The sequence below is a fragment of the Eptatretus burgeri genome, chromosome 8 (genome assembly GCF_056783735.1).
Source record: "Eptatretus burgeri isolate ZD-2024b chromosome 8, Ebu_testis_v1, whole genome shotgun sequence".
Taxonomy (NCBI): Eukaryota; Metazoa; Chordata; class Myxini; order Myxiniformes; family Myxinidae; genus Eptatretus; species Eptatretus burgeri.
Window position 1 is genome coordinate 30,685,694 of NC_140968.1, and position 21,503 is coordinate 30,707,196.

Sequence of the window (21,503 nt, forward strand, 5' to 3'; positions counted from 1 at the left end):
GCTTAGCAAAAAGAATTGCCATGTCACTATTAGGTTTTGTTAAAGCCCAGCTGTAAAATTGATACCCATAAATAAGGTAGGGACAGTTAATCTCCCTACGTTGTCTGGTCTGATTTACTTGTGCTGCGAGTCTACATTATGGTGGACTCAAACATCTTGAAGGCAACTTTCAATGGGCATGAAAATGCCTTTATCCCCTAGTCCAACAGGATGGTGCAGAGGTTGCCCACTTACCATTGACCCCTCTATATTTTGAGTTTGATTCTTGACAACTCGACAGTGTCCAATTGCTCCTGCAGAGACCATTGCATAAGTATGCTGTCCCTCATATGAACATTAAGCCCGGTGTCCCATCTGCTGACATTAGTTTGTCGATTTTAGATCCTACAGTGTTTTTCACAAATTGTCAGTGAGTTATCGCCAACACTCTGAACCAATTAAAAATTCTTGCTCTGGCTATCACTGGAAAGGCAAATGCAAACCACCGAGTGCAACTTTTGGCAGCAATGAACCTGCTTTTGGTTAAAGCATAATGTGGACAGAACATGCACTTGCAAAATGTATTGTGGTGTCCTTAACATTGAGGAGAGAGGTTCACTTATCACCTTGCACCTCCTTATTTTGTTCTTTGTCTGTGGCTGTGCAGGACCATTGAATGTGACCGTACTTGATTTTCTGCTCTTTGGAAGTCTCATTGCGGCGGTGGACCCCGTCGCTGTATTGGCTGTATTTGAGGAAGTGCATGTCAACGAGGTGCTTTTCATCATAGTTTTTGGCGAGTCCCTGCTCAATGATGCCGTCACTGTGGTGAGTACTTGTCTCCTGCAACAAAATTGATTCCACATTTGCAATGTTTTATTTTTCGTTTTATTTATTTATTGTAAGCATTTGTTTGAGGTTTAAGTTTATAACCATAAAGACTGCCATTGTGGTGTAACGTGTGTGCGTGTGGATTCATGTGCTTCTCATGCCGAAGTTAAGTGATTGTGTAAGTCTGATTTGACAGCAGCTTGTCGGAATTATTTCCTTTTATGTTTACTTGATGTGCTTGCCAAGCCTTTCAAATTTCATTGGTCCATGATGTAATTTTTGACATTTCGATTAGTCAAGTCGGCTGAGTTAATTTTACTCTGGGTTCGTAATTTCTCTCTACATGCAGGTGCTGTACAAGGTATTTGACTCGTTTGTGGGCGTTGGCATCACGAACATTCAAAATGTGGATTATGTGAAAGGAATCGGTGAGTAGTTCCACAAAAACTTGGAGAGAAATTATTATTTTTCATGATGGACTTTATATCGCTCTGAATCTTGCCTTGGCATTCAAGGATCTAGTTAAATGTCCCTCTGTTGAGGATGGTCTGGTGTTGACGAGGGCTCGCCGAGACTTTAGTACCAGGCTTCTCTGAATAACTGAAGTTGTTGTTTTGCTTCTTATTTGGCTTCAGGGTCTTTTCTCGTGGTGGCACTTGGAGGCATAGCAGTTGGCGTGGTGTTTGCTTTCTTTATGTCACTGGTCACGCGTTTCACAAAACACGTAAAGATCATGGAACCAGCGTTCATCCTGACGCTTGCCTACCTGTCCTACCTCACAGCCGAAATGTTTTCTCTCTCGTCTATTCTCGCGTGAGTGGTTTGTTTTGCACTTTTTGATGAAAATAAGGTGATTCACAAATTCATCATTTGATGATTTTGCAGCACTTGTTTTGTTTATTTATTTATTTTTAGAAGTGAAATTCATGGAAGAACAATGTGATGGTATTAACTGAGAGTGGAGGGTAGAATGGCAACTATTGGACATGATGAGCAAGGAATGAAAAAACAGGAAAAATAGGGGAGGAAACATTACAAGTGAGAGGGTTGTGTTAATGAGGAGGAAGAGGAATGTTGGTGCACCACCTGCTTTTTGAAGCCCTGGAGGGAATAATTGGAAGGAGGGAAGGAACATCTTCTGGAAGGTGGTTTCAGAGATGGGGAGAAATGAGGAATACGAGTTGGTGTGCAGTCAGCCTGTATGTTGGAAGCTTTAACTACAAGTTACTGAAGGAATGTGTATATCCTGGAGCTTTTGTGGAGGGTCGTTGGCCTGAGCGGTGCAGGTAGACCAGATGAGACAGGAAAAACCAGAGGTCACTGACTTGTCTGAGATGAGTGGCACGTTTTGTTGGAGCCTCGTCATGGGTGAGCCCATGGCTGGTGTTTGCTTAATGGTTCGGGTGGTGGACTTGGGATCCGAGAGTCTTGAGTTCAAATCCTGCTCAGCTGTTTAATTAACACTTGGTGGAGTTGACTCAGCCTGTCATCCTGCCGAGGTTGGCAAAATGAGTATTTGCTTCTTGGGATGATTGAGCCATTCAAGTATCCTGCATCGGAGTGGCGACCTGTCCAGGATTGTGCCCAATAGCCCAGGAGACTGCTTTGCTTTGGCAGCACCAAGTCTCTGTACAGAGAATGGTCCCAATATATGGATGGGTGATCCCAATAATGCGAAAAGCTTTAGATCCCATGGAATGCAGGACAGACAGATGGTCATGCTGGTGGACAACCCATCGGGGAGGGCAGTACTCCTTTGGAAAGCTGCCAAAGCTGAGTCCGGCTTTGCTACATGGTAGGCACCTGAGGTCATGGCTTGTGGTGAGGCTAAGAAGTTCAAGAGACTGAACCTCTCTGAGTGCCTCACCTTGAAAATAAGTGGTTTCATTTGATCCTTCCTTGAGCGATTGGCTGAGACAAATTTTCTGGTGTTGAAAGACATGTTCTATTTTTCAGATCGGTGTATAATATATTTTTTTTAGGTCAGCAGTGTGATGTAGATGCTCTGCATATTTCTCGGAGAAGGTTTTTTGATTGTCATTGAAGAACAAGATGACTGAGCCCAAGTTTGCTTCATTCCTGAGGGTGTTGGTAGGCTACTGATGTCATCATCCCCACCCCCTCCTTCCCCTGTACCTCATTCTCAGGGCAGGTATTTGGAATTTGACTATGGTACTGGTGCACAATGACCTTCTCTTTATTTTTATTTTTATTTTTGAAAGAGTATGGATCTTTAACATCCATGAGTCTCCTTTGAAGTACAGTGAAATCAGTCAGTACTGTTCCTGTGTTGCACCAGGATGATAGGATTGGGGTAGGAATAACGAAGTCTGCAAAGCAATCAGCCCCGCTGGTGAAGCTAGACAAGGGGAATGTGAAGGAATGATTGACTCCCAAGTGAGTTTGTATAAAAAAAGAGAAATGCTAGAATAGAGGGAAGTGAAGCACAAGAGCTGGATATATCGTAGACAGTTGAGGAAGGTCTGCCTGTACAAGACTAATGGTAACAACTAAATGAAAAGGTAAGATATTCGGAGATGGAGTGGGGTGGATGCCATGGTCAGGTCAGGTCAGATTAGATCTGTGATTTGCTACAGGTACCATGTAAACCTGTACTAACCTGTTCCATGGTCGGGTTGTCGGCGATTCAACCATCTCCTCCACCAAGTTTCTTGGTGAGGAGGGTGTATGATATGGACACTCCGCAGGATTAAAAACAAAACCTGTCAAAGGGTGGAGGAGCTCTTTGTGAGCCACTGGCCATCAATATCTCATACCCAACTGTCTGTGGACATCCTCCTGCAGTTGGGTTCTTTTTTTTTTTTTTTTTTGGAGGTTGGTGGCAGGATTTGCATTCCGGCCACTGTAAAACACTTCACCTCGCAAAACGTACCAAAAGCAAAAATGAATCTGAAGACCACCTCCATGGGAGTACCTCCTGTGCAGCTACCCTTCGCCGGCAGCTCAATGGATGATGGGATTGGAGCGAAGCCTTCGGGACCCCCAATCTTTGATAGGAAGGAAACCACGGGGTAACCTTCCAGAGTTAGATTGTGTTTGTGTGTGTTGGGGGTGGTGCTGAGGTGTCGTCCACCAGACGGCGGTCTCCTTGGGTTAACCTGAGGCAGTCCCTTTGTGTGGGTGCCTGGAATGTCCTATCCCTAAGAGAGGATGATCACCTGTCTCTTATCTGAGCTCAAGTGTTTGGACTCCGGAATTGCAGCACTGAGATTCGGAGACTGGATTTCGGTGATCATGGCAGGTGGTTTCACCTACTATTGATCTGGTCGCTCTGATGGTTACCATGTCCAAGGTGTTGCTGTAGCTGTGTCCAATAAGCTGACTCGCATGATAATTGAGGAAACACCGGTCAATGAGCGTATTATGAGATTAAGGATTCATCACTCCTTGGGTGTCATTTCCCTGGTCTCTGTTTATGCTCCAACTGAGGCGAGTGATCTCACTGTGAAGGACGCATTCTATGCCACACGAGTCTGTGGTTGATCAGTGCCCCAGGCAAGATACACTTCTGGTCTTGGGGAATTTCAATGCATCGATTGTAACTGGTAGGGATTGGTGAGACGTGTGTTGGTCCCCATGGGTCGAACTGTGAACCTGAATACCACTAAGTTCCTTGACTTTGCAAGAAGTTATGGACTTAAGGTGGCTGGTTCATTGTTTAACCACTGCTGGACTTGGTATTCCAACGCTGGTTGTGTGGCAAAGGAGATTGATCAAGTGCTCATTGATGGTCGCTGGAGGATAATACAGAACTGCAGGGTATACCAGAGTGCTCAGTTACCAAATACTGACCACCGGCTTGTTGTAGCAGTTGCAGCTTAAATCCTGGAGAATGGTACCATTCCAGCTGAGGCTGGATGAGGGTAGCTGAGGAGTTTGTGAACAGGCTGAGGTGAGATTTGGGGGTCTGGGTGCTTTGCGGGACCCTGAAGAGTTGTGGAGTGCCTTCAAGACCACCGTCCTTGATGATGCCGGTGGATATCTTGGAACTCACCGTAGGGCGAAGAAGAATTTTGTCGCTTAAGGGACACTGGATACCATTGACCAGAGTTGCAGGACCCCGCTTAGGGGCAGAGCTGAGCTGTTCAGGGAGTTCAGGCATAAAACTGTACGTGCACCAAGGAGGCCGATGTGCAAGGAATCTAAAGGGGTAGAGCATCACCTGTGGGTCAAGTGATTCTCCTGCTTACAGGGAATTAGCACATTGTGTTCCTTCACGCCCATCCCTCGGTGTACTGCATTTTGAGCAGAGGGTGGTGGGCTCTTGACAGAGAAGTCTGAAGTGAAGGCTCGCTGGGCCGGTTACTTTGAGCATTTGCACCAGGCTGATCCACCAGCTGTTGAGTTGGATGTCAGGGGTGTTAATATCCCCATTGCTGACCCTCCAATCAACTGTGGTCCACCTTCGCTTGTGGAAACACAGGCTGCGATGAACCGTTTGAAATGGGGTGAAGCTCCTGGGATTTGTGGCATCCATGCTGAACTTCTCAAGGCTGGTGGAAATGCTGTACTCGAGTCATTGCATGCAGTTCTGTGCTCTGCCTGGAACGCAGGCATCATCCCAACTGACTGGAAGAGGGGCCTTATTGTCCATCTCTGGAAAGGGAAGGGTGATCGCCAAGACTTCAACAACTACCGAGGGGTGACGCAGCTCTTAGTGCCGGGCAAGGTCTTTGCTTGGATAATTCTTGATTGGGTTCGCCACTATCTGCTTGAGCATCAGCGTCCAGAGCAGTCAGGCTTTACACCAAAGAGGTCAACGATTGACCGTATCCTTGCTCTTCAAGTCCTTGCCAAATGCAGACGAGTTTCGGCAGGGGCTGCTTGCAGCCTATGTTAATCTCTGTAAAGCATTTGATTCGGTGAATCGGGATGTCCTCTGGAGGATTCTTGGTCTTCATGGGGTGCCACAAAAAACTGATCAATCTGATGTCTGAACTATACTTTGGTGCTGAGAGTGCTTTGAGATGTGGTGATACTATCTCTGACTTATTTCAAATTGTGACTGGAGTTTGTCAGGCATGTGTACTGGCCCCCACACTTTTCAGCACTTGTATGGACTGGATTACGTGGAGTATGTTGGAGAGGTCAAGCTGTGGTGCATCGTTTGGGAATGTTAAGATATCTGACCTTGATTTTGCAGATGATGCAGTCATGTTTGTGGAGACTGAATATCATTTTGGGGGCCCTCGAGGTGCTGAATGAGGAGTCAGAGCCGCTGGGATTATGGGTTTCCTGCGTTAAAACTAAGATCCAGGCTTTCAATGATATCTTGGATGCTGCTGTCCTGTCTGTACCTGTTTGTGGTGAGGATGTTGAGGTCGTGGAGAGATTCACTTACCTTGGCAGTGATATTCATGTCTGGCTGTGAGCCAGAGGTCAACAGACATCTGGGTCTTTAGGCCTGGGGAGTCATGGATTCACTGGATCATGGGGTGTGGCGCTGCCGGTACCTATGCAGGAGGACAAAAGTCTGAGTCTTCAGCTCCTTGGTGCTTCCAGTCTTGCTCTATGGATGTGAGACTTGGAGTCTGACTAGGGATTTGAGATGGAGGCTTTATTCCTTTGGTACCACGTCTCTTTGGAGAATTATTGGCTATTGATGGTCGGACTGTGTCCAATGAGCGGTTGCTGAGAGACTCAAATGAGATTTGTCAGCTGCGGTTGTATGGACACGTGGCTCGTTTTCCTGACGCTGATCCTGCTCATGTTTGATTCTCTTAGTAAGGGAGCCTCGTGAGTGGAGGAGGCCAATGGGCTGACCACATGCCTCGTGGTTGCGGTAGTTTGATCAACATCTCAAGGAGGTGGGGATGGGCCAGGCATCTGCATGGGAGATGGCCAGACGGAGGCCCCTGGAGTTCTGTCAGAATGTGGATACAGCGACGCGCTGCTCTGGCGCATGCTCCCATTCCATTCCTGACCTGACCTGTGGATGCGGTTCAGTCGCAATACATGAATTGGAATAGAGGGAAAAGGTGATATGGGGGTTGGGAAGGGAGGGGGGGGGAATCCTTGTGAGAACGTCAGGCCTTCTTTGTGAGATGATTGCTCAGTTTTTATACGCCGTGTGTGTGTGTGTGTGTGTGTGTGTGTGTGTGTGTGTGTGTGTGTGTGTGTGTGTGTGTGTGTGTGTGTGTGTGTGTGTGTGTGTGTGTGTGTGTGTGTGTGTGTGTGTGTGTGTGTGTGTGTGTGTGTGTGTGTGTGTGTGTGTGTGTGTGTGTGTGTGTATGTGTGTATGTATATGTATATATATATATATATATATATATATATATATATATATATATCGGGACGTATTATGTGATACCGGTCGTCCGTCCATCTGTCCGTCCATCTGTTCCTGTCCGCACTCAAACTCCCAAAGTTTTCAACTTTCACGTTTCATATTTGGCACATAGGTACAGAGTGCGGAGATGGCGTGTCGCGACATACGTTCGTCATCTAAAGTGGTTGCAATGGCAACCAAGATGCTGTTTTCCATGTAGCACAATTCTGTATACACCTTCTTGTTCGGGAGTATATTGTGCTCACTTGAGCTCTTGTTAGCTTTGTCATACATGATAAATGGCAGATCTGCTGGGAACAAAGAACCTCAGTGTATGACTTGAAGGTTTATTATCTGACAGCTTTGTGTAAACCTCTTCTCAAAATTTCTGTAGTTGCATTCCTGGCAATTTTTCTGCCCCACAAATCTTTCATACAAACAATCTGCAGAAAACAACCAACAATTTGACAGTGTGATCCTTTTGGTCTGAGCCTGCTGAGCTGTGGGGCCACAATTCATCGACAGAGTAACATGCATTTGATGATTTGTTGGAAAGATTGTGGGTTCTTTCCTTTTTTTTAATCAATATATTTTTAATGTAAATCGTTTTGCATCATTTCATGGCAAACATCCTATAGTTCTTAACAACTTGTACCAGTGATGCTCCAACACCTTTTCTTTTAAAAAAACCCAAAACAAACCTTTTTTGGGTTTAACATTAACAAGTCCTTGCAGAAGTCACCGACCCACAAGGTTGAAGCAGTGAAGCGGTTTGGGTTGTCATGGCTGGGTTCCTGTGGAATTTTTGTTGATTGCCCATTACACAAGTCTTTCCAGGATATACAGGAAGTGCTTGGCCATGAATGGCAGTGACTTTGCCACAAAAAATCCATTGTGCTTTATTATTAATATAAAAATTTTTTTTTTAACCTGCAAGTTTCAGTTCCAGGTGGCACTTTGTACATCTCAACAATACCTCACCTCTTCCCCCTCCACACTCCACCACTCTTCTTCCTGGAAATTGCAAAATCAGGATTAAATACCAAGTGACTGATAGTGCAGTGTTCGTATATTGAGCTGTTGATAGATTTATGAGAAATTGTTCATCACTGTGGAACTCGGTTGGCTTGTTTTGCATTTAAATCTGAGCTGATTTGATTGCTTGTTTGAAACCTGAGTTAAAAGGCCATATACGACATTGTCCATTGTGTGCTGACATCCAAGATTTCCTGCAAAAGTGTGACTTGTGTACAAGTTCTAACTAGGATCCTCTGTGTTTCTGTCTGTCTGTCTGTGTGTTGCATTGGAGACAAGTTTTTCACGTATTGATTCATGAATGACTTTCCAGCATTACTTTCTGTGGAATCTGCTGTCGCCGATACGTCGAGGCAAACGTCGATGCCAAATCACAAACTACTGTCTGGTACACCTTGAAGCTTCTTGCCAGCTCTGCTGAGACCATCATTTTCATCTTCCTTGGAATTTCTGCCATCGACACAGAAAAATGGACTTGGAACACATCTTTCATCCTGCTAACACTACTTTTCATCTCCGTCTTCCGTATCATTGGTATGTATCATGCGTTCCCCTCACAATTTGTGAAAACTACTGGATTTGAATTGACCATGCCTGGCAAGTGGATGTGAAAAATGTATGCAGCAAGACATTTTGGAATGTTCAAATCTTTTCATTTTGTGACTGTTTTTTTTTTACATTAGATGTGGTTGAATACTTAAAACAAAGACTCTGGTGTGAAATCTCTTTCTGTGTGCATGTTGGCTTGATCAGGCGTTGTCCTGCAGACATGGCTGCTAAATATTGGCCGTGTGGTTCCATTGAACTACATTGATCAGGCGGTGATGTCATATGGGGGCTTGCGGGGTGCTGTGGCCTTTGCCCTTGTTGCTCTCTTGGATGAGAAGAAAGTGCCTGAGAAAAAGCTCTTCTTGAGCACAACAATCATCGTGGTATTCTTCACCATCGTTATTCAGGTAACTATCAGGGTGTGTGTGTGCAGTTCCTTTAACCTGCACCCTCAGGTGTGGGAGGGGGTGTTTGGGGGTGTGCATCAGCCCCTGAAAAAGCTCAATGCCCCCCCCCACCCCCGTGTACTGGTGCTGCTGCTTCCTATCTTGCCTCACTTGATTCTTTGGAATTGGTCACACCTGGTAATTACCATATCATGGCAGGAGACTGTGTCTCAGGATGTTTTGTGATCACCACAGGCAGGTTGGTGACCTTGTAGTTTCACTGGCTCAGTTCTCATGTAGGTCCTGACCTTTCACTCTTCTGTCTCTCCAGGTTGCACATGTTCTCCAAAAAATGTTTTCCTTGTTACGCCCCTCCTTCCCCAAGTCTAAACTTGATGCTTTCCTCCATTCAATTGTCCGTCTTTTCTTGGCCCCGAACTGTCTCCAGTATGTCAAGTCTTACTTGCTGCCATCTAACGGCCTCCTACTTCTATGTTTGAGCTTTACTGCACCTACTACAACCTGGTTCCCATCACAATTGTGCTGTGATGCTTCCACATGTTTTTGTCCTATTTTATCTTTAACCCTTTGTTCTCTGTTATTGTGCTCTTTCATGATCCTCAATACCCCTCTCTACAAAGTTGTGTATTCTGAGCTGTTGTGAATTTAATCGACTTCATCAATTGGAAATGATCACATGCAGGATGCCATCGAGAAGGGAGCCATGAATATCGTGCACTGGCGTGTGGTGTGTGTTCTTTGAGTGACTTTTGAAAATTGCTCGAGCTTTGCAGATCTGACCATTTATGCCATCTGCAATACCATTGGAAAGAACGAGTGAAGAGCTCCGCCTGATGTCCATGAACTGACGTATAAGTTATTTGAGATGTGTCTGTCTCCTTGGGAAAGATAAGGAGTCTGCTTGGCAGGCATGGAAACTATACCTTTAACTAAGATTGCTTCCTCTTTGTAGCCATCCCTTTGAGCTTTTGGCAAATGCCTCTCCAACATTTATGCTGCCTGTTCACCATGACAATACTATTGCTCTCGAGAAGGTCAAACCCATGAAAAGGATGACTGAAACAGAACAGACCTCCCATTCAGGTAGGAAGCTGTTATAAAGCATCCTTTCACTTTTATTTGCACTTGATTTGTCAGAATTCCTTTAAATTTAATGGAGAAATAAAGTATGCTTTAAAGTATAAAAAGGTCTTGCTCTCTGGAGTATGCGCTCCTTCTCACTCCACCCCTTCCCTCTTCAAATGGCACCACAGCCGACTCTGCTTGTGAGAAGGATGAATGCCTCAATTCTGTTTTCTTCCAAATCTTGTCTCCAACCCCTTGCTCTGTGCCCACCCTTCTCAGTTACCCCCAAACTGCTCCTGGACTTCTTTTGCACCTGAGAGGGGGAAGTTTTTTTTCACCCCTTGACTGATTTTGCAACTGCAGCAGATGGCATCGGCTTGCATCTCCTAAAATCTTCTCTGCCCTTTCACCCTATAATTTGCCCAAGGTCATATTCTATCTGCTTGGGAGTCGGCCAACATCGCTGCTGTGCAAAAATGAATTCCTTTAACTACAGACCTATCAGCTTAGCTTGCTGTACTTCCAGTCATCAGCAAGGTCATGGAGTCGATCATTGCAGTTGACATGAAATCTTTCCTTTTCTCCAACAGCCTCACCTCAGATCATCAATTTGGATTCAGACCAGGTCACTGCACCTTCGACATGCTGCTTCTACTCTCCCAACAATGGTTGGAGACTCTCAATGTCAGACATGAGAGATCAGGGCCATCTACCTGAATATATCTTGAGCTTTTGATAGTCTGGCATCCTGTCTTACTCTCCAAACTCTCTACCTCTGGCATCCAAGGCCAACGCCACACATGGCTGACTGACTTCTTCTACTCTCGTAGCCGACGTGTGGCTCTTGTTGGAATCCTTTAATCTCCTCTCCCTGGCAAGGCTGGAGTGCCCCAAGTCAGTGTTCTGGGCCCAATCCTATTCCTGTCCTTCATCAATGATCTCTGACTGTGGAAAATCCTCTTTATCTATTTTCTGATGGCTCCACCCTCCTCTGTGACATCCCTCATCCTTCAGACAGGCAGGCTGCAGCCTTTCCTCACTCTTGTGTGGAATTATTAAAATAAATACATTTTGAAGATTAAGAAGAAGAAAAAAGTTTATTTAACTAATCAACTGCAAGTGCGTCATTAGTTTACTGGAAAGGGAGCATCATTATAAATAGAGGGCCTGTGTTTATTTTTGTGCTGGTGAATTCCTGTTTACATTCTACGGTGGTGGGTAAGAAGCAGCTTGTGTGTGTGGTTGTGGTTTCTTCTTGTCCTCCATCTCTCCTTTCTTTGTCTACGGAGGGGTGACTCTTGCAAATAGTTTTTGTAATGTTCGCCTTGATGGTTTTTATGGTAGAGGAGCAGCAGCCGTAACTCGAATCCTATCCAAGTTCCTCCTGATGACATCGTCTTTGCCTATTTGGGTTCCTCCTGATACTTCAATGCTGTATTTGGTCAGTTATATAACTCGTACCTTGACAAAACCACAAACGGGTTAAATGCTTGGAATATGTCTTTTAATCCTGAGAAATCTCACATACACTTTCCGTGAGGGACTGTACGGCAAACTCTCCAATCAATTTTCTTAACAACCCTCTCGACGTTCAGGCACTTAAACTCTTGGGTCTCTTTATCTCAGCCATGATCCCTCTTGTGGAAAACCACATTTCAAAGTTGGCCTCAAGCCAGTTGCAAATTGGGCATCCTCCTTTGTGCAAATTCCTTCCTTGGCACACCTGAGCTCCTATCCACCTACAAGGCTTTCATCCGTAGTTTTATGGAATACTGCTCTACTCACTGGGCTGGTTCCTCTACCCCACACCTTGCTTAGCTTGATTCCATGGAAAGCATGGCCTTTAAGATCATTGGAATCTCCCGTGGTAAAGCTGAGTCTATGGGTCTTTCATTTTACCAACAGGTCGGTGGTCGGTCTGTCTTCCACCTCCTTTCTGGTCTTGCAACCCCTGCTCTCTCTGTGCTTTATCCCCCCCCCCCTCCAAACTTTCTGCAGGACACATGTAGTTAACTATCAGAATTAATTAATTTATTTATTTTCCCTACCTGTTAAACTAACTTCCACACTCTTCAATGTCATCCTCCCTCCAAGTCTTCAAGACAGCTGTTCTCTACCATCTCAGATCATCCCCCACCCAAAACCATCATCTGTACACCCATTAAATCACCACCCCCCCCCTGCCTCCAATATTACTTCTGTACCCTGCTGTTGGCATTTCCTCCTCTTTCTGCTATTCCTGTTTGTTATGTCTCATTCTGAACTGTTCTGTGTTCTTCACCATTTTCTATTGGACTTGATTGTATGCAAAAAGTTGCAGACTACACTACTGGAGGAATGCAACACAGCAGTCTCCTAAGCCAGCAGCTGGCTAATAAAGTCCTGAGGCACTAAAATATCTCAACCCCATATCTCTACTGTTGGATGGGAAAACTCATGAAAGCCATTCTGGACTCCATGCAGTTAAACAGTGAAGGCCTGCGTGGTGTTCCTGAAGGCCTGCGTGGTGTTCCTGAAGGCCTGGTGGTGTTCCTGAAGGCCTGTATGGTGTTCAAATTTGAATTGAGGCCTTCGGGTTGTGCATAGTTTGGTGATTGTTTTGTTTTCAGCCATTGGCATTTTGTTGAAGCTCATTTCAAATGATCTTGGTATGTTGGATGTCAATGATTGTTTTCAAAACTAAACAAATTTCAAAAACTACGAAAAATATTTCTAATGCTGCATTGAATTGTTGTTGGGGGTTGGGTGGGGTGGGGGAGAGGGGTAAATGTAGTGGTGGAGGTGAGTGGGAAAAGTCCAATCAAGCACAAAATGCTATTTTTTGTGGATTTCTCGGTGACACAGTGGTGATATGGTTAAAGCATCCACTCTGATTCTGGGAGCTCAGCAGTTCAAACCCTGCTGAGTTGTACCAAAGACTTTTTATAAATGGTACGTGCTGCTTCCTTGCTCATTGTTTAGCATTTAAAAGGATAAGAGCATGGACAAACCAGAGGTTGGCATCAATGGGGAAGAAGAAATTCCTTCGGAAATGCCCCACTGAGTGTGGTGAGAAAGGGGGCATCATTGTTGTGGTGCAGCGTGTACCCATAGTGCCCTGGTATGTGATGGCACTTCAACCAAGCTCACTGGCTGTTTGTCTTGTCTAACAGCTCAGTTGTCTCATATATTCGTCTGTCTGTCCATGTGTTTGTTTGTGTGTGTAGCAGATCCACTGAGTCTTTAATCATATAAAAATCCCATGAATATGCATCTCTGCCTTTTTACTGGAAGGTGGGGAGAGGCGGCTATGTGAGGCACCTGGTGCTTCAGAGCCAATCGGGAGCAAGACCAGACTGTATCTGCAAAGTTCTGGGAAAGTCTCTGAAGTTAAATTTTCCATTTGATAACTCATTGTTTATGTGACTGATAGAAATTGAAACGTCAATATTACAGATCCTCGTAATTTTCAATATTTGCACTTGATGTTGGTGTAAATATTGGGTGTAAACTTTAGTCTTCGGTCACATTGTCTGGCAGTTATGTTTTTTTAAATTTTATTTATTTATTTATATATATATATATATATATATATATATATATATATATATATATATATATATATATTTATATGTATGTATATATAATTTGTTAAAAATATATATATATACATATATATATATATATTCATTCTTTTTTTGAAGAATATATCTTTTCAAAATCATCATTTCCAGAGCAGCTTTTCAGATCGAGGGGAAGCTGCTCACACCTTCCCCAAGCCTTGGGGATATCAGGGTGTTCACGAATTCGTAATCGGTAACGTGGTCTGGCAACCATGTTGGATGGAATAAAAATGTTTCAAAAATTATTTCTCGAACCGCTGTATCCTTCAACATGAAACTTCCAAATTATGATCAGGTAGTAATGGGGAATATATTTTATATTTCAACCTGATTGGGCACATGATCTGGCAGCCAGAATTATTTAAATTTTGAATCTGGATTCTTTTTGGCTTTTATTTACTTATTTTGAATCGGGCTCACTTTGCTGCAGCTGGATGGGTTTGAGGGTGGAGGAAAAGCTTGTGAAACGAGAGTCCTATCCAGGTTCCTCCTGATAACATCATCTTTGGTTTTTTGCTTATTCTGTTTCCTTTTGGTGACTCCATTGCAGGACTGTACCTATTTGGTATTCCATTTGATTTGAATTTTTTTTTATCTCATGCTGAATTAAATTGAGTAAAGTTGACTTAATGGATCAGGTGGCTGATCAAAACAGGACATCTTGGTACCTGGTTATCACTGCCAGTATTTATATAGCGGCAGTTCTAGTGTTAAGAGCGTACATCAAAAACCATTCAACGGAGGAAATTAAAACTTTGCCACATTACTTGAACATTTGATATAGCAATTAATACTAAATAATAAATTTTTTTAAAAAGCGAAGAAGTCAAACTTGGTGTTGTAACGATCTCCCGATGTATGCTTTCGTGATCTATTCTGGCATCTTTATCAGCCCTGCTAGTTATGAAAACACTCGACCGAGAATAAAAGCTACTTCGCAAAGGCTTATGAATGTACTCTTTATCAGACTTTTCAAAGTATAATTTGTACACACACATTTACCTCAAATGTGTAGATAGATGTTATTACAAATTTGCCTCCAGAAAAGTTGGCTCACCACAAGTACTTCTCAAGATTGCGGGGGTAAGCATTCTACAAATACCATCCAGTTTTGTTAATGTTAGACGAGGCCGAGGAATGAAACGGACAAAATACGAAACTTGTCGACTGGGAAGCAAGTGTTGCTCCCTTCACCACATCGACTTCATGTGGTGAATCGGGAAACGAGAAGCTTCTGAGTAAAAAATAAATAAATAAATAAATAATTGGTTCATGAGCTTGGTGTTTCAGATCGAAACTTCTTCCAATGTGTACAAGCCCTCATGTGCTCAGATGGGAACACCAGAGACCAACCCAATTTGACATCTATTTTGTCTCAAACAAAATTATAATGATTGGTATAAAATGTGATGTTTCTAGTTGGTTATAAAGGTAACATTGGCACTGCTCAGCAATGTGATGCTTGTTAACTTGCCAGGGACAAGTCCTCACCTGTTCCTCTTCCATGGCAAACTGGTGTGACTGGTTGTATTCACACTCCTGATGTTTTAAGAGTCCCTGTAGCTTTATTATATAACAATAAATTGAGGTTCCCGGAAGTAACATTTTCAAAATCCTCTTACCAAATTCTCAAAGTATTAAATTTAGGGCAAATTGTAAACTTTGTATATTGATGTTTCACTTGTGTTAAGGTTGTGGGTTGACCTTTCCCAGTGGGTTATTGAGGATTCTTTTGCTTTGCTTTGCTTTGACATCAACATTGAGACTTTTTTGGTGTTGGCCAAACAAAAGTTTGTTTATTTGTGGTCATGGAGATCATGGTCATGGTCTTCATGGAGGATTTGTGAGAGCCCAAGCTTATTGTAACCCTTACCTTTAGACTGCATAATGGATAAGGACTCTTGTTTATCAAGATATTCAGGATCCTTTTTTGCTCCAATCTTTCCAGGGTCTCACCATCAAGCCCCTTGTGAAGTTCTTGAAAGTGAAATTGAGCGAGGAGCATCAACCGACGTTGAGTGAGGAAATGTATTTACGGGTAAGGGGAAATCCTTTTGGGAGCCCATTGGGGAAGGAGGTGGGGGGGGAGTGTTGGAGGGTGTTTGGTGGAGGGGTGTACAGGGTGGGTTCAGGGTTTGTTGGGTGTTCATTGCATCAAATTTCTGTTTGGTTGAGAAGTTCGATATTTGCTTGTTCACTCCACTGATGTGGGTTTGATACCAAAAACCAACACACCAAAAATGTGTGGTTGTCATCTGCATCAAATATATGTTAATTCAGTAATGGAATGTAAATCTGTGCCAGCAGATGTTTTGGTTGAATAGTTGTATTGAATGAGTGTCACTGATTTATGGTTGGGCCTGTCATGACTGTTCCTGAACACAATGTAGCTTGTTTGCTTTGACTATAAATAAGCATAATTTCCAAATGTACATAAAGGCGTTCTCATTTTCCAAATGTGCGTGTACTGCTACTATTGCCCATCGCAATCACCTTTTCAATCGGTGTCGTCATGGCTCGAGTGAGGTTGGCACCTCGCTCATTTCACCTCACAAGCAACTGCAGTAAACCGGTATTGGAGAATGCAAAGTGCCAGTGTACAGAATCTGTGATTCTATCTCTGGCTTGGTTCCAGAGATATTTGCAGAATTGCTAACAGCATTCGCAACCATAAACTATCATCGATTCCTGTCTTCAATTAATGGCTCCGAAGTGCTTACTTCTTCTATTGATAAAGTCAACATCTTTGCTGACCGTTTTGCTGCAAACTCTACAGGGTGAGTCACAAGTCCCACGACGTGGTTTTTGCTGCTTTTACAAGATTTGTTTATATGCTGAGTCATAAGCCCCAGGAGTAATAGCACATAACAGTAATAACAGTAGACATAATAAGAAGAGTAATAATAGTAAAATATTACAATACTTCCTGAGACATCGAGTGCATCCAGATGTCCGCCATTGCCACAGCACAAGATTTTCCTCCATGTGCAGAGTGAAAACCGACAAAAACAATACCATGTCTTGTGGTGTCAAATGCTTCCTGAATGTGTTTCAGTTCATCAACAGATGCCATGTGATGTTCTGCAACCTAAGCTTTGACATACCCTCATAGAACATTCACAAGTGGTCAGGTCAGGAATGCGCAGTGGCCACAGCAGTATTGGCAAAGACCTGGGAAGTTTTTCATAGTTGGGAAAAATTTGATTGAGGTAATTGCATATCACACATGCATGATGAATGGTGCACAGATGCCGCATTCTGCTTGGAATAAATCTAAAACAAATGCATGAAATCTTGAATAAGCAGCTAAAACCGTGTCCTCGGACTTATGACTCACCCTGCACACTTAATTTGAACACCACGGACACCCACTGTCTGCTTGTCCTTCCTGTGTTGACACCGGGGTTTCCATTAATTCCATCATGCCCAGGAAGGTTGCCAAGATTATTTAAGAGCTTCATCTCTCAAAAGCTATTGGACCGTGTGTGTGTGTGTGTGTGTGTGTGTGTGTGTGTGTGTGTGTGTGTGTGTGTGTGTGTGTGTGTGTGTGTGTGTGTGTGTGTGTGTGTGTGTGTGTGTGTGTGTGTGTGTGTTCCTGGTGCCTGTCCTCATAAGTTAAGATTGCGGAAGATTATTATCATTTTGGGTTAAGTCTGCTTTTGTAAGTTGCTTGTACATTGTCACACCTCACGCTTCTTTCTATCCCTGCAACACACAACAATAAAACTACGATTCACTGGACCACAACTTTCCTCGCCTGCTTGTAAATACATTATTATTGGAAATGTTCCCTGCTCATTTTCGTCTTTTCTTTCATTGATCCAGCATGGTCCGAATCCTAGCTAAGCCGGGGCTTGATTCCCAATGATCCGTTCCTTTTAGCCGGTACGTCCTTTGCAGTGTCGCACGGCTGCATCCGGTCCGGTAAAGTGATCCGGTTCGGACAAGGCATACCGAGGGCGTGTTCCCTGGTAATTAAATCACGTGATTAATTAGGTAACCCAGTTAATCCATAGACGGGAGGACCCTAGGTCACGCAGTCGAGTTATTGGTGTTCACGGTCAGTTAGCGACCCGCCGCGTCACAATTATCTGTGTGACTGCCTGCAATTCCGGGGAGTCTGGTAGGAGCCGAGATAGCTCCCCCCCCCCCCCGGTGGCCCTCTCACCCGTCCCCTGGCCACAACAAATATATATATATATATATATATATATATATATATATATATATATATATATATATATTGTTGTGGTTACCAAATTCGCAAACCACCATTCAGGTCCCTTAGGTGAGGTATCTCGGTAAGTACATGTGTAGTTAGGCCCAAACCCGTTGTCTAGTGGGAATACATGTCATTTATGCGTGCTGCGACTCTTCAGGATAGCCGTTTTTCTTTTACTATCTTTAATTTGGACCAACCGCCATTGTTACCACCACCAACCACCGCTTCACCACAACCGCCACGACCTTCACGTCACACCTCGCAACCGTCGCATCGCCACCGTTCTTGCGCCGCCTGTGGGTACCGGTGTTGGACTCGTGCAGGGCGCGCGCCGAACAGCGTGTACAAAATCACGGATTTTGTGCTTCAAAAACGGATCAAAAACGACACACGCCCACTTTTTGCCGTCCAATCGGTGAGCGAGGGGCGATTTGGCCCCGCCTCCAGGGCGTTGGAGGGCGATCGATATATGCAAATTTATGGATCAAAAAGCATTCACGCCCACTTTTTCTCGGGCCAATGGGGAGCGAGGTGAAAGGTCGAAGGGAGGGGGTCAAAGATGAGAGGGCGAAGCTACGGGGCTGATAAAAGGACCGTGTTCGTCAGTCTGGAGTAGTAGAGTAGGAGAGTCGAGAGGGAACAGAGAGTCAAGACTTCGCGGGCGGTGGAGTTGGCAAGAAGGAGCTGGTCGTCGTGTGCGTTGGAGTCGGAACGGAGGGGACGGAGCTGTGGAGAGGCGGCGAGGGCAGACGAGGGGGTGCTCGTGTCGTGCAGGGAGCTGCACCCCAGGGAGGCCGACAGCGCGACCTGGCCGAGGTGGAGACGCTCGTTGCGGGACAATAAAAATCCTCTATACCCCGAGCATCAGCAACCCCCTCCTGTTTCCCCCCCGCGCTGAGATAGTGCGACCAAGGGGGCCCCTTTCCCACCCCCTACCAGACACTGCCCGCGAGGCCCGTGGAGTTGAGGCACCATCGCCGCTCCGCGTCTCATCACCAGACGGGTAGGCCCGACCCGGTCTCGGCCTCAGGTCCGCCTCATCCTTGAGGGCATTCTTTTCTTTGGTTTTGGGTATGTGTTGTCGGCGCCGTCTGTGAAGTAAAATTGTATAAGTGTTGCCGTGTGCTCGGTAGTCGGATAGCGCTGCATTGTGTTTCTCTTTTATATTTGCTTTTTGTGTAATATTGTGTTTCTTCTCCTTTTACATGTGCTTTTGGTGTAATTGAATATGTGTGCTTTCCGTTCAGCGCGAATAAATGTGCTTTGTGTTGAACTATTTCCCGCTTCGCTTCGTCATTTCCTTCATTGAATCCTCATCTTGCTTCACGTAAAGGGTTGGTAGTGGGCTGAATACGCCCGATAATTAATCGAACCGTCGAGGTCGACGATAACACCGCTCGGTTATCCCGATAGTACGGAATGGGTCGCTTAAGTGGCCCGTGTCCGAAGTCGACCTGCGGCGAGGTGCGATCGCCCGGTCTACCCTCCGCGTGGGTACTTAGGTAGGTCGAATTTGGCGAGCAACCCTATCCCACGCGGGGGCTGATTGGCTCGATCGCGTTGAGACCGAAAGGTCCACCCGTGACTGGTTCCCGGCGTTAGTCCGAGAGGGTCACGACTGGATTGTCCGTCCGGTGGGCGACGTGCCGCGATTCGAGTTACGTGGCCGTCGGCACGCCGGCGGGCGCGAATCCGCAACACTGGTGTCAGGTCGTGTGATACAAATTCATCGCCCTCCTCGCGGCACTGGTATCGGAGAACAGGAAAACGGGCTCTCCTGTCTCCGGCTAAATTCACGGGAATCGGTCCAGGGGTGAGAGAAGCGACCCCCGATTCCCTCCAAATTACGAGCGAGCTAAATTAACCCTTTAAGAGAAGCAAGATGGCGTCTCAAGGCGAGCGGGAGCCGGGGGTATTAGAAATGTATATGTGTAGTAATGTAGAGTCCATGGTCCAGGATGGAATCCCCGTGCAGGAAATGTTGATTGTGCAGGAACACGGACTCGCCCAACTGAACCCAGAGCCCGAAATGGGTGCGGCAGTGGCCGCAGTGTATGACACCTCCCCCCCCTCTCCACCAAAACCCTTCCCCGACCCCTGCCGAAACGGCTCACCCAAGCGCACCCGACATGACCCAGCTATTCACCATGCTGGCAAAAATGTATGCGGAAACGACAGCGAAGATGATTGCGAACATGAACAAACAAATGAACGAAAAGATGGATGCGAATACACAAAAGATGAATGCGGAAATGATCGAAAAGATGGAAGCGAATATGAAAAACGAAATAAAAGGCATGAACAAACAAATGAACGAAAAGATGGATGCGAATACACAAAAGATGGATGTGAATACACAACAAATGAACGGAATGGAAACAAACATAAAAAAAGAAATGAAAGAGCTACGGGGTGAGACGCAGAACATGGGCCGATGCCTGCAGGCGGGCATGAAGGCCGTGACCAGGGAGCTGGGAATGGTGACTCCACGTGTGGGAGCAAACGAGCTGGAAGGGGGTGCAACGGCTGACAGGCCCGCGGTGGAGGCGGGTAAAAAAATAATTCGGGGGGCGTGTTCGGCGAGGGTCGTGACAGAGGAATCGACGGTGACCAAAAGGGAAAAATTAAATGGGGAGACCAAAACGTGTGAGACGAGACACGAGGTGACGACAAAGGAAATAATAATAGTTGAGACACGGGAGATAGAGGGTGAATTGGACGGGGTAAGTGACGCACACACACACACGGAGGTAGTGGAGGATAATGGGGGTGAGCTCGCGGAGCGTGTGGGGACCCAGTGCGAGCACCTGGATGGCCTCCTCCAGGAACGAGGGGAGGGAGTATGCCCCCTTGAGGCGAGTCACGACCAGGTGAGTTCGGTCGTGCTTTGCGAGGTTGAGGGGACGGGTGCTGTGAACGAGTGCACGGAGAGCTTGGGGGGTATAGAGGCCCCGGAGACCCTTGTGGGGACACGAATCCCCAGTGTGGTTGTCCCTGTGTGTGTGGTGCAAAGGTGTGAGTGCGTCCCCGTGTGTGGAAGCGACCCCGTGTGTGATTGGTGTGGTGGCGATGGTGCCGGAGTACGTGCTTCCCAGCACGCCGTGTGTGGATGAGGAACCGTGTGTGAGTGTCGCCGTGTGTGTGAATGAGGCACCGCGGGTGAGCGCCCTCGCGTGTGTGAGTGAGGCACGGTGTGTGAGTGAGGCACCGCGGTTGAGTGCCCCCGCGTGTATGAGTGAGGCACGGTGTGTGGATGAGGCACCGCGGGTGAGTGCCCCCGCGGGTGTGAGTGGAGTGGTTTGTATGAATGGAGCACCACGTGTGAGTGGTATGGGTTATGTAAGGGAGACCGTGTGTGTGAGAGAGCGGTATGTGAGGGAGATGTCGGTTGGCATGCGGGAGCACGCAGCCGCGTCTCCCGGTGTGAATGTGATGGAGTGGACTGTGTGCGTCGTAACACGCAGGTGTGCGTGTGTGGAATGGAGACGGAGACGGCGACAGAGGAGAGAAAGCCGAGTAGCGGC

The 21,503-nt window shown here is 45.7% G+C and overlaps 1 protein-coding gene across 6 annotated transcripts in view; it reads left to right on the forward strand.

Annotated features, from left to right (window-relative positions):
- The window catches only part of LOC147021445 (sodium/hydrogen exchanger 3-like), a 67,089-nt gene that overhangs the window by 20,177 nt on the left and 25,409 nt on the right, over positions 1-21,503 (forward strand). For all 6 annotated transcript variants that reach the window (XM_085891379.1, XM_085891380.1, XM_085891377.1 and 3 more), the window contains exons 3-8: positions 647-807; positions 1,160-1,238; positions 1,446-1,623; positions 8,448-8,668; positions 8,888-9,090; positions 15,706-15,795. In XM_085891379.1, the coding sequence (XP_085747505.1) occupies positions 647-807; positions 1,160-1,238; positions 1,446-1,623; positions 8,448-8,668; positions 8,888-9,090; positions 15,706-15,795 (932 nt within the window). The remainder of the gene's footprint in view (positions 1-646; positions 808-1,159; positions 1,239-1,445; positions 1,624-8,447; positions 8,669-8,887; positions 9,091-15,705; positions 15,796-21,503) is intronic.